Genomic DNA, 13,337 nt, shown 5'->3' on the forward strand with positions numbered 1-13,337 from the left:
CGAGCAAAGCTCTCTCAGTCTTTCAGAAGACTGTGCCCTCTCCTCTGTTGAGTGTACATCGGTCTGAGTAGCTGGTCCCAAACAGACTGCCCCTAAAGATGTCATTATGTCATCTTGCCTCGCCTCTTCAGGTTACGCTCAGAACTAGCCTTTCTGAAAATGGGTAATTTGAGGTCACGGTTCCTCTCTGAACTGATATAGCACAACACTGCCCGCGACAGCTACAAGAGAAGACCTGCTTCTCAGATATGTTCAGTCGGAGCACTGTGGATCTGTCAAGAAGAGTCTGATTTAATGTATAAAGTGCCTGTGGGCATAACAGTGACACAGGGAGCAACTGAGCTCGGCACTAACCCTTTCTGCTACGTTTCCTCAGGCAGAAGTGGAGGTGGTCCCTTCTGTTTTAACTCACTGGGGTATTACGTGTTTTGACAAATCATAGAGTATTAAAGGTCGCATGAACTGCAAGATCACACAGTCCAACCCCTCAGTTTACAGAGAATCTGCAACTTGCCCAAGATCACACGACAAATTACGGAAAAAAAGAGAGATTAGAAGCCAGGAGTTTTGCTTCACAGTCACTTTCTCACTCCACATTGTACACTTTCGCTCCAAAGCAGGCACCCCTGGGTTTATGAGAATCACCACTGTGTATGCCCTGGAGTCCTAAACACTTTGTCCATCCTTTCTGAATATTTTTTTTCAAACAGGGTTTCCAAATAATACTAGTATAAATACAGACATACCTCATTTTATGCAATCATTTTTCCTAAAGACAGGATCTGAATTTTTTCCCCAAATAAAGAGCATCCAACTGTAGAGGGAGATGGATGGTGTAAGTATTAATCAGTGCTTATTATTATTCTCACAGGACAACTGATAAGAAAGCAAAGTATTTGCTCTTTAGTGGTATACATCAGTTTGAGGCTATTCAGATAAAAATGCTTTTAAACACTCAAGTGTTATATGCATAAAGAATTATATTATCGTTTTATATATTATATTAGTGTTTAATGTATTAAATGTCTCGATATTAATGGCCCAAAATAATTAATCCTTTACTCCCCTTTATGATTTATGTGGGACATTTTTAGAAAACTATTACTTCTAAGCTAATTTCCATAGGTCTTTGCCATAAAAACTATAGATGAAAACTTTAAGAAAACTTCATTAAAGTACACTGGGGAAGAAGTAGGGGGGTAGCTAGGCTTCTGAAGAACCGGATTAAAATGAAAAGAGAGACAGAGAGAGGAGAGAGGGGTGACGTAAGGAAGAGTGCTACTGTCCAGAGAAGAGTAGGAGTGTTTTTTTAACTCTGTTAGTATCAGCTATCCTCGTGGGACCTTACCATACAGTATATTTGTAAAATCATAATGAATGATAACATTGGTTTTTTTAAATTGCCTTTCCTGTCAGTGGTTATCTACACTCAGATACAATGACAATTCTCATAATAATGTATATGATTAATTCTTGCACAATAGTAACATTGTGTCCTACTTCATCTACCTTATAAAATGGAGAAGAAAATCTAATTTAACCGATATCCCCCAGAATAGTGTTATTCACTTAATGATGTAGCATCTATAGTCTCATCGAAAGAGGGTACTGAGAAATAGAGGGCAGTGAATTATTTTAGGGAGCAATTTAAGAGAAAGCAGGTAAAGGATTCTAATTCTTGAGGCTTTGAACAGCACGATAAGCACCACTGCATTAAAGGAACAAAAAAAAATTAGCATTCACTGAGCTGTTTATACATTTAGACAGTGAATAAAATAGACTGCAGTTTTAGGTAGATGGTGTGAGGCAAGAAAAATGAGAAAGCCTTTCCATAGTTAAGAATTTTTTTTAGAGAGTGGAAAACGAAGCTGATGAGGAGTTAGCTACTCATGGTTATTTGAAGTCATTTCTCACCTGCCCTATTCCTTATGAAAAACACGGTGTAAGTAAATTTCAGAAGTAGATAACTGTTTCATAATCAGAACAGGGAGATTGGGTTAAAGTTAGAGTAGGGCCGGGGGAACCGCAATGCCTGCAGGAGCCAGGAGGACACTGGAAATAGGTCAAGTGTGTCTGATGAAAGACTTGGTGACATAGTAGAGTGGCGTGGTGGTGCTCTGGAGAGCCCATGGCCTGTCTAAAGGCATTTAGATTCACTTGAAAAAAGACTTAGCCATGAAATACCTAACTGCAGGCCTATTTCAGCTAAGGTCAAACAGTTTGTGAGTTTTGGATTCATAAAATCCAAGACCCTGAGACCTCAGTGAATACCCACACAGGAACAAGAAACAACTGTTCAGAAGTCTTTGTTTTACGTACAAATGTTAAAAGGGTGTATTTCATATGTTTGTGGCCTAAAACAATGCTAGTTACCATAGATTTCTACAGCACTGGTTATCCTATAAAAATTCGTTATTTTTAACCAATGACTTAACATTTTAAAAATACTATGCCAAAAAGAGTCTTTTGCTTATAGCAAAAGTATCTCAGTCTAACACCTATGAATCCCATGATACTGATGCAAAGTCTTGTGTGTATCTACATGTGCATTTTTGAGGGAAAAGGTTTGTACCTTTTTGTACCTACAAAGAGAAGAGAAACACCCAGGAAAAGGAAAGAAATCCAGAGAGAATCATTATCAGGCAGGTCCATCTGTAAGCAGAAATCTGGGTGCCGTAGATAATGTTCAGCCATGGATAATGTTCTTTGATGACAGAATTCTACCTATGAAAGAATAAGAGGAATGAGGTATGTCTTCAGTCTTGGAAGGTCACTGGTGGGGCAATAGCCGGAACGTAGACATGGGACCAAACTCACTGGACCAAGATACACAGATTTCCTCAAACTGCACAAGACAAGGTCTAAATTATAGGAACCGAGTCAGAGCCTGTCCCTCAGCAGAATTGGTGCCTCTGGTTTGAGAAGATCACCCCTGAGCCTGGACACTGTAGGGGGTGGCTCAGTGACTCGAGATGAGTGAACTGGGGATGCTGGTCTGGGCTGGAAGCCAAGCAGGTCCAAAAATAAGACAAATTTAAATACATGAATTAAGGAGACAAATAATATTTGCTGAGTGCCTACCATGTTTTGACAGCTAAGAGATGCTTCATTTGTACTATCTCATTTAATTCCCTTAATAAATTATACCTAGAAGCCAAAATATGAGAAGCTTTCTTCTTTACAAAAGAATTCATTGCATCATGGTCCTCAGTATTTCTTCAAGGAAGGACAGATATTATCCCCATATTTCAGAAGAGCATAAAACTTCACAAAGTACCAAAGTTGCCCTACATCAGCAAATTTCAGTGAAGGAGGAGAGTACATACATGCCCCTCTGAGAGGGGGTGGGGATGTCATTTTAAAAGATTTGCACCAGATAATATTTGTGCATTATAATATTTTAATTTGTTGATTGGGGAATACAAACAACAAAGAGATGCTCAGAGGCGGGTTTATTTCTCAAGATTAGTAATTCTCAAGAGAAAGAAGAATATCCCCTTAATGAGAGTTGTTTGTATAACTACTCTGTTGTGAGATCTTTCTGTGTTTTGCTATGACTTCCCAGGACACCGTAACAAATTGAGGCAGAATACCCCAAAATGCTGATTCCCCCACTAGCACTCCCAGGCCACTCTGCCACAGAGAATCCCACTGACAAGAAAGTATAATGTAAAGTGATCTTTCAGGAAACACATTAATGCCCCTTTCACTAAGTTTCCTCATAATGAGTTTTCCAAATAACTAATCGTTACTCATTAACAGTATTTTAACCTATTAAGAGTTAAAAAAAAAAAAAAGGGAAAAAGGCAATATATTGGTTCCATCCCATACCTTCCTAAAAGGTATTATTCATGCTGTTGCCTTCTTAAACAAAAGTGGTTATTTTAACTCTTCCTTACCACTCAAGATGATCACTGTGACCATTGACCTGGCATATATAAGCGTGTCCTTGTCTCCTTTGCTGTCTGTCATCAGGCTATCTGTTCACACAGTTTACGTACCAACTCATATGGCCTATCTCCTTACAATATAATCTGAGCTGAGACACTGTAGGCAAATATTAAAACTCATTACAGTTTACTATTTTATGATCATTGAATCAAGTCCCCTCATTCTGCATATCTGAAATAAAAGACTAAGAGTTAAGACTTGCCCATGGTCACTCAATGGATTATGGTAGAGCTGCATCTCACTTAGAATTTAAAGCTCATAAGGAAAAACATTATTTAGTCAAAATTGCCATTAGAAATTCCTTAAACTAATCTTTAAGCATGGTATATATGTTTTCTGTACTATAATTTTTATACTCATTGGAGTTTGGGTACTATAGCAATAGATGGAGAAAATAAAAGGAAGTCTGCTGGCAAATTGGTGTCTATTCAAAACATTTGCCTTTAAGATAACCATCAAATCCATTGAATGAGAAATGAGATTTTTATTGTGTTCTTCTTTCGCAATGGAATTTTTCCATTTGGTTTTAGTATTAAGCCTCTGTAACCTTACTATATTTCAATTGATTGTTCCCTCTGCTGAAGATTAGAGGATTAAGTTCTAAAACTCAGATGTGAGTTATAATACAACTCCATGAGGGGTATAGAGTTTACAGGCACACAGGGCTCCTGGTTTCCCCTTTAGCACTTTTTCTGCTACAATCTCCCTACCTAGTTATTAGAAATCCAGCTCTGGATATGACTCGAAAAACAGAAAAAAGGTTTGCTAACAAACTTCTCAGTAGTGATATCCAGTTTGCTTACTTCCTGTTTCTCCTTTGTTCTCTAAGTGATTAAGCTTGCTGCATAAGGGGGGTATTAGTAACTGAGAAGACTTTTGAGTTACATTCAGCCATTTTGATTAGTATCTTTGGTAACTTCTTTTTTCTCACAAACATATGGCAAAGCAACATGTAATGTTCCAATGATTGTGATTTCAAATTTAAAGTACTATTTGTTCATTCCTGAAACCTGAAACAAACATCTGGCGGTTAACGCTTTGAGAAAAAAAAAAGTACCTTAGTGCATTACCTCTGTCTATGATTCAAGATCATGGGCAAAAATAAGTAGATGAGATATAGCCACAGGAGTTTGTTGGTCCATTCAATTAAAAAAAATTTTTTTTTTAAAGAACTAAAGTAGGAGTTTCCTCTAAAGTAGGAAAGACAGTACAGACCATACAGTAATCTTAAGTACATCTTCCTTTCTGTCTGATCTTGCACTTAGATATAAACTATATCTAGTATAGATCCTCCCATTAGAAAAAAGACTTGAATGCTTTCTTATCTCCATCCCATATATGCTCAGAATTATTGCAGTTTGTGCATACTGTCAGGTTCATGTTACCATGCGTTTTTGTTAATGAGAATAGTATCTCCTACGTTAAAACTTCTGTGCCAGTTTTTCATACTTAATATTTTAAGATTTATTCTAACTCACACTTTCCATTACAATATGACACTTGGGGAAAAAACCTGAAATAAAGATGTACTGTCCTTTTGCATTGTTGCTCATCTTAGGGGAAAAAATTTTGATTTTTTTAATGGAGGTAGTGTATTAGTCTGTTAGGGATGTCATAACAAAATACCATAGACTGTGTGGCTCAGATAATAAGAATTTATTTTTCACAGTTATGGAGTCTGGACATCCAAATTCAGGGTATCGGCAGTTTGGGCTTCTCCTGAGACTTCTCTGTTTGGCTTGCAGGTGGTCACCTTCTTGCTGTGTCCTCACACGGCCTTTTCCCTGTGCTGCACACCTCTGGTGTCTCTTCACTTTCTAAGAAAGACACCAGTCATATTGGATTAGGGCCCACCCTCGTGACCTCATTTAATTTTATTACCTCTTCAAAGGCCCTAGCTCCAGATTGCAGTCACATGGAAGGTTAGTGCTTCAACATATGAATTCTGGGGGGGAACACAATTCAGTCCATAACATGTAGCAATGCTTATTAATCAAACGTTCTGTAATATCTTCCCCTTGAGGAAAAAAGTAAAATCTTAGGAAGGAAAGTGATAAAGTTATCATTTATATGCGATACCTAGTTATAGGAAATATAAATTTATATGTGACTCATTTATATGAGATGTCATTTATAAGTGAATGCACATAAAATAACCCTTAACTCCATTCTGTAGCCTGTCTCAATAGAGCTCACACAGATTTATTTAGCAAAGGAACAGCCCAGCAGACTAACAAGTCACACTTCCCCGTACTGTTTGCCAGAAGAGACCAAGAAATATCCAGATTCAGAAATGCTCGATGAGACTGCTGCTCTTGCATCTGCTCTGAGTTCACATTTACAGATTTGGTATTTATTCTCTGGAAGTGTGGCTTCCATATTTGAAAGAAGCCTGAGCCTGACTTAAGTGGCTTCAGAAAGCAGGGCCACAAGCCCGAGGAGCTTCAGCCACAACACACGCTAAAACAAAGGCTGCTGCACTGCGAGTGCACGAACACAAGTCGGAATAGCCTTGTCCCTCCTGCGGTATAGACCACCTAGTTTTTTCAGAACACTGTGTTCTGTTGGATCATTTACCATGTTCCCATTTCTGAATTTTTTTTAATGCCCTGGGTTAAGGGTTGCCAAATGTAGTAAATAAAAATATAGGATGCCGGGGCTTCCCTGGTGGCGCAGTGGTTGAGAGTCCGCCTGCCGATGTAGGGGACACGGGTTCGTGCCCCGATCCGGGAGGATCCCACATGCCGCGGAGCGGCTGGGCTTGTGATCCTGCGCGTCCGGAGCCTGTGCTCTGCAACGGGAGAGGCCACAGCAGTAAGAGGCCCGCGTACCGCAAAAAAAAAAAAATATATATATATATATATAGGATGCCCAGTTAAATTTGAATTGCAGGTAAACAATGAATATCTTTTTAGTATGACTATGTCTCGTGCAATATTTGGGATGTACTTATACCAAAAAATAATTCCTGTATGGGACATACTAATACACAAAAAAATGTATTTGTTATTTATCTGAAATTCAAATTTAACTGTGGGTCCTATATTTTATCTGGCAACTCTACTTCGGGTTTAAGAATGAATCCTCCCCTTCCCGGACTCACCACCCTCTTAAACTTCCATCACCAACTTTGCAAATTTAACTTCCTGCTCTTAATTTGGTGCTGCCTCAAAAGGTGAAAACCCCAGGTTTCAGGCTCCCTTCTGTTATACTACTGTGATATACGGTTATAGATACTCTGTGTTAAAACATGAAAGTTAGTTTTCCCCCCATGCTGAAATATTTGCATCTTTATATCAATGTTCCACAATACTACTATGATAACATTAGTTGACACTATGTGCTTAACAGTGTGGGGAAGAGTCTCTAAATCTCTAAACCTTGGGCTCAGTCAGCTCACCTGTAAAAGGAGGGGACTGAATTCAAGGTATTTTCCCCCAAGGTTCCTTTTAAGAATTCCTTGCCACAAGTCTTTAAAGTGAGGTTCTGTTAATGTTCTCATTTGCCTTGTGAAACCGAATTATTCCTATTTCGGGTGAATCTCTTTTCCCTTCAAGTAAGTGGCGTTTAGATTACTAGATAAGTAGTGTTTCGGTTACTCGATTAACGGCTTCCTCTTTAAAGATGTTCGCCCTAAATTCCTCAAGGGCCAGAGAATGCACCCTTTATTTCCCTCCACCCCACTCACCCTAACACCAGACTTTGAGCACAGCGGGTGATCAGATGATTGTGGTCCTGAAAGTGATGATAATGATGAAACAATGCCATCGTGGTGGGTTTTCTGACTGTCGAAAATCATTTGCTGGGAGCAGAAGCCCTCTCCGCGAGGTGGGAGACCACCGTCTGGAAGCCGCTCGTTGTACTCTTCCGCCATCTAGTGGTGCCAGGGTTGCTCTCCTTCGCTCAACTTGCTGTTCAGAGCTGCAGATTTCAAAAACTGTAAATCAAATGCGTAAATAGTTTTATTCTTGTCATTACAGTAAGAAGGGACTTATAGAGTGTTTCGAGAGATAAAATGTAATGTGTTGATAAAAAATAAGTATAACGCAATAGCAGACTTTAGCACCTGAACAGTATAGACTAAATTCATGCAATTTAGTCTCTTTAATATGTTCAAATGTTAACTTGACCATAGAACAAAAATATAGACGAAAGAGTTCTAAGGAAGATATCTTTTTCAGGGGCTTTTGTATAATGTTCAAGGATTTTAAAATTTCAAAGAAACGTAATCGTAGATGAAAAAGAGCGAAAGGGAAAGGAAATATAGTTCTGATAAACGTTAACTTGTTTAGAGAAAAGTCTCAATTCTGTATTTAACCATTTGACTTCAATTAAGCTACAACTTATTATCATTATTATTTATACATGCAGTACAATGTTTAATGAATGTTGAATGATATTTAGCTTTAATGTCCTATAATCTGGAACATTCTTCAAATGGCATGATAGTGAATTTAATTGTGTGATTCTAAAGTGAAAATAAATTTCTCTAATGAATGAAATAAAATATTTCTGAAGTGTGACTTATTTCCCATTAAAGCTGTTTTCACTGAATAACTATTATAGGAAATATATTTCTGACATTTTAACATTATTCTGGTTTATTTTTATTTAAAATGCCAATGCAGTGTTTAGGTCTTTCTAATAAAATATATTTAATTGCAATGCCACTTCAATCTTTAATACACTTGTGACCCAACTGAAAAAGTCTCCAATTTGTTTTCCAGGGTGGGAAAATACCCATAAGGTGGACAGCCCCAGAAGCCATTGCCTACAGAAAATTCTCCTCGGCAAGTGATGCATGGAGCTATGGCATTGTCATGTGGGAGGTCATGTCCTATGGAGAGAGACCTTACTGGGAAATGTCTAACCAAGACGTAAGTGCCACCCATAGTTAAACTGCCATTTTATGAATGCAGACATATTAGCATTGATGGGGAAATATGCCTTTTGCCCTCACTCAAATTAGCCTTTATCTTCCTGAGAGTTGTCAGGGTCTGTGGCCGAACTTGAGCAGCCTTTCACTCTGAGCTGTATTTGGTGTCATAAGGGCCAGCTGATGGACTTTGTCACGTAAGTACCTGATCTGTGTCTTACATCTGATACTTCCACATATATCACTCTAAGGTAGTGTGACTGTGCTTATGCAATAGCCTTGGCCTAAAACAAAAAACACTGAATAATGTTTACTTTTCATTTCTTCCTTAGAGCAATTTAATGTACCACTGTAAAGAGCAAACTAATTTAGACTAGATATCCCTTAGTAGAAAAAGATTGAATGCTTTCAGGCAATGTATTATCAATATGTGTCATGTAGTATGGTTCTTTTGAGATACATGACCCTCTTTGCAATCTGTTTTGTTTCCGTTTTATCTGTAAAAACTACCTTGGTGGCTAATAATACTATAGAGCAGGATAGTTAACACACATTTGACCTCTATGGACTGTCCAAGGTAGTAGAGACGGTAGTCAAAATATGCTAGGATCCTGACAATGCAAGTAAACGTGCTGTCAGAGCTGCAAATATATTTTAATATCCCACTCCCTCGTCCCAGAATTGAGACTTTGTCTACTCGTTTGCTTCCTCCAAGTATCGAATGGTTTCTGAGACAATGGCAATGGGAAGTCAGCTCTACTGGGATTCTGAATGTTCATGAGGGGAAACAAAGGCTATATGACTATAGAAAAATCCCTAAACACAGTCAACTCCTGTCACATCTCTTCTCTGTTTTCCATTCAATTGCTTGAGCCTCCCCTCCACACCTCACACTCATTACTTTACCCCCGCCTCAAGTTGTCCAAGTATCTTAAGGGTTTGTTCAGTGACAGAGAAGGTCTATCCCTTTTGAATGCCAGACACAGAGAAGACTGGGTTTTGGTTAGCTCACCATGGCTATTGTTTCTCCCTGCCTTGGAGTGTTACTTTAGAAGCTGAGTCCTGCTCAGTCCTGTGGGTGCCTACTGACTCCGCAGAGAATACCAGGTCCAGAAACCTACATGGCAGCAGGTTCAAGGTCATAAAACACTGCTCAATCTTGCTCTTTAAAGCACATCATCAAAACACAAAGCCAGGTGGCTCGGTCCTGCAGAACATTTGCCCTTAAGTACAGAGTATGCCATAATCAGCAGCCTTTCCTCCACTCCCAACACTTAGACTTTTTGGATCCAGGTCATTTGCCTAGAGTTTACTGTCTTTCAGGGAATGTTATTTGAAGGAGCTCATTGCTCTTTCCTGTCTCTGGGCCTTGTTTGGGGCAACTTGTGACCACCTCTCCAGCTCTTCTTAAAATTGAATCCCAGAAGCAGAAATTCGTCCCTTCTCTCCCAGAAAGAACTCATCTTTCTTTCACCAGTTATCCAAGGTAATAGAAGCCCTGGATTCAGTCACCATAATTCCTGCTCCACTCTTAACCCAAGATAATGCTTGCCTGCCTGTCCTACTTTGACGTGACTAAAATAGGCCATTCAAGCAAATCTCTAGAATAAAAAGTCCTCCTCCAGATGAGTTAAAGTCTTCACTGCACAGAAGAGCCCTCAGGTCAAGTACCCTCCTTAACTGGTACTCCATTAATCCTTGTCTTAACCTGTTTCCTGACAGACGTAAAATAAAAAATTGCCTAACTCAGAGGACTCCAAACTTTACTAATAATACATCCTTGCCAGTAAAAAGTTCTTGAGCATTCACAACTGACACATGTATACTTATTTTCACATTGTATACAAGTACTACCGTACTAATGTATTCATTTTTCATTAAAAAATATTCATTGGGTGCCTTCTCTGTTTCAGGAAGCGGAGATACAACAGAAAACAAGTGTTACACCTGGAAGGGACCATAAAGATTATCTAGTCCAACCCGAGTTGAATTTGGTTATGAAACTGAGGCTTAGAGAAGTGACATGATTTCCCTAGAGCCACATAGTAAGTGCTTTGACAGTGATATTAGAAGACAATTCTAATAACCTTTTAGAAGACGTTATGGGCAAGGAGAATAGAAGAGGGGATAACTGCCTCTTTCATGGTGGTTTAGTTCACAGTCTATGGGCCAGTGATTTCTTGCCCTCATTGAGTTTATATTCTAGCAAGAGGGAAACAGACTTTAAACTACGTAAATCGGTAAAATATATAATATGTGACCTGATAATCACTGCTTTGGGGGAAAAAAGCAAGAAAGGAGGATAAGAAATGCTAGGGGTTTGATTTTAAATATATTATATATATTGCCAAATACATTTGTAACAGTCATTTCATTATGGCCATAAAAGTCATAGTCATTCTTATTAGACATGCATAAATAGTCTTTCTTACAATAGGATGAGACAAATAAACATAAAGAGAAGTTCTATTATTTTTCCTGCCTCCTGGATTATCATCTTGCCGCCTGGGGTACATTGTACCACCAATTTGGTAACCACGGCCATGGTTATGTAGACTATAATTCAACAATGAAAGTGCCTCAGTTTCATGACCAATAAATACAATGAAAGGACTAGGTTAAATGATTTTTAATATCCCTTTTAACAGTAACATGCTATGGTTTTATAATCTCTGGAGAAATAGTTTTATCATACTTGTCTCAGCAAAGGAATGATTCAGATTGTTCTTTTCTCAAGTTTAGGAATCTCTGTGGAGATACAAGAAATCCGATAGGACTTCCACAGAGCAGAGCATGTACAAGTGAAGATACCAGACTGCAAGACAGATTTTCTAGGAGAGCAGCCTCTGAGAGAAAAAGCCCAAATGTGTAGTTTCCAACACAGACCCCCATGTAAATTGTTCTTAACTGTTGCCTAGAGTAGTCCAAACCCTGTTGTCAACTCCTCCCTTCATGGATCGTGCCCAACAGTTTACCCAGCCATTCTGGCCATGTGTGTTGATGATCTGTGTCCAAGATGACCATTTACAGAGCCATTCTGTCTATTAAACCTCATTTGGCCACAAAGACTATATCTGGAATCAGAAGAAGTTGCTGCAGCCAAGAATAGACCCCTGGACATTAAGCCCATCCTCATTCATTCAGGGTTGCCATTGCCCACAGCACAAGGCTGAATGCTTCCTCCGCCCAGAGCTTGGTTGTTCTTCAAGGACCAGGTAAGGACTAAGCTGGTTATTTTCATGGTCTTTGAGTGGCTACCAAAGAATATGCAAGCAAGAATCTGAAAAGAGGAGAACAAAAAGTTCTGGGGAAAATAAATAAAAAGCCAAACCCTCTAGGTCCTCAGATCAATACAAGAGGAGAGGAAAGTCCTAAGAGCTAAAATCTTTTATGTATCTTGTGAATATTTTTTGCCGCTGCAGTAGAGTTGAAATTCTGTTTAGCTTAACATATTGGAAGTCAGCGTATCTGTGACAGATCCTGAAACCAGAATTTCTGTTTGGAAGCAGAAATAGCTTAATCAAAACTTTCCAAGCTGCTCTCTCCAAATATGAATTATTTCCTGTTTGTCCTGCATTTCACATGTTTGATCAAAGTTCAGTCTCGTGTTTGACTTTATACAACCAAGGTGTATTTTAAATAAGGAAAGTCATTTTTAGACAGTAAAAATTCAACTATCCTCTGTTTTAATATTTTATATTTTTATTACATTTTGGTGAGTTTAATTTATGGGCTTAGTTAAATATGGAATGTTAACATGCTTTAGGATTTTAAATGAGTTTAGGAAATTTCAGATAGTTTTCATGAAATATTTCCTCCATTCTGCAGACTGTGGCATATTTCATTGCAATGAACAATTCTGAGTTTGCATAATCTATTTTCGTGAATAATATAATGAGTTTCCCAAAGGTCAGTGGTTATGTACATTAGGACTGTACATAAGGAAATGAGAAAACACAGAGTACCCAGGACTAGTCCATAAAAGACATACCAAACATAACAGTAGGTGCCATCTGCTTAGCCTTTCAGCAGTTACTGTTTGAACACATGCCAGTCACTGGGCGTGTGGATGGGGATGGAGAACTAGAAAATCCAGCCCCCGCTGCCAAGGAGCCCTCTGTGTAGGCGAGGAGATGAAGTTCTGGCATTTCTAAGTCTTGCCCCTGCCCCCAAGTAGAATGTACACTCAAGGGTAGACCTCAGGCCTTCTTTTCCTTTTTAATGTAAACAACATTGTGTGAATGCAACATCGCTATTTTTTAGAATATGCCAAAAAAGCATGCATACTCTATTATTCGAAGTACTTTCGATTATCAATGACAGAAACTCAATGTGAACTCACTTAAGTAAAAATAATTTTTTTCATTCATGATACTAAGAAGGAGTTGAGCAGTGCTATATCTCGGGGATCGGCAGGATTTTTAGTGCTTCCCAAGCACTAGGTCCATTGACCTCATTTTCTCCTGTTGCAAAGGTCTTCTTCTTTGCTTTATTCTTCTTTATGCTCCAG

General features: G+C 38.7%; 1 protein-coding gene across 2 annotated transcripts in view; it reads left to right on the forward strand.

Moving 5' to 3' along the window:
* EPHA6 (EPH receptor A6) overlaps positions 1-13,337 on the forward strand; it is an 852,855-nt gene that overhangs the window by 813,110 nt on the left and 26,408 nt on the right. For both annotated transcript variants that reach the window (XM_029214367.1, XM_029214368.1), the window contains one exon: positions 8,679-8,828. In XM_029214367.1, coding sequence (XP_029070200.1) covers positions 8,679-8,828 — 150 coding nt within the window. The remainder of the gene's footprint in view (positions 1-8,678; positions 8,829-13,337) is intronic.

The sequence above is a fragment of the Monodon monoceros genome, unplaced genomic scaffold, assembly GCF_005190385.1.
Source record: "Monodon monoceros isolate NGI ecotype Baffin Bay Population unplaced genomic scaffold, NGI_Narwhal_1 Super_Scaffold_11, whole genome shotgun sequence".
Lineage (NCBI taxonomy): Eukaryota > Metazoa > Chordata > Mammalia > Artiodactyla > Monodontidae > Monodon > Monodon monoceros.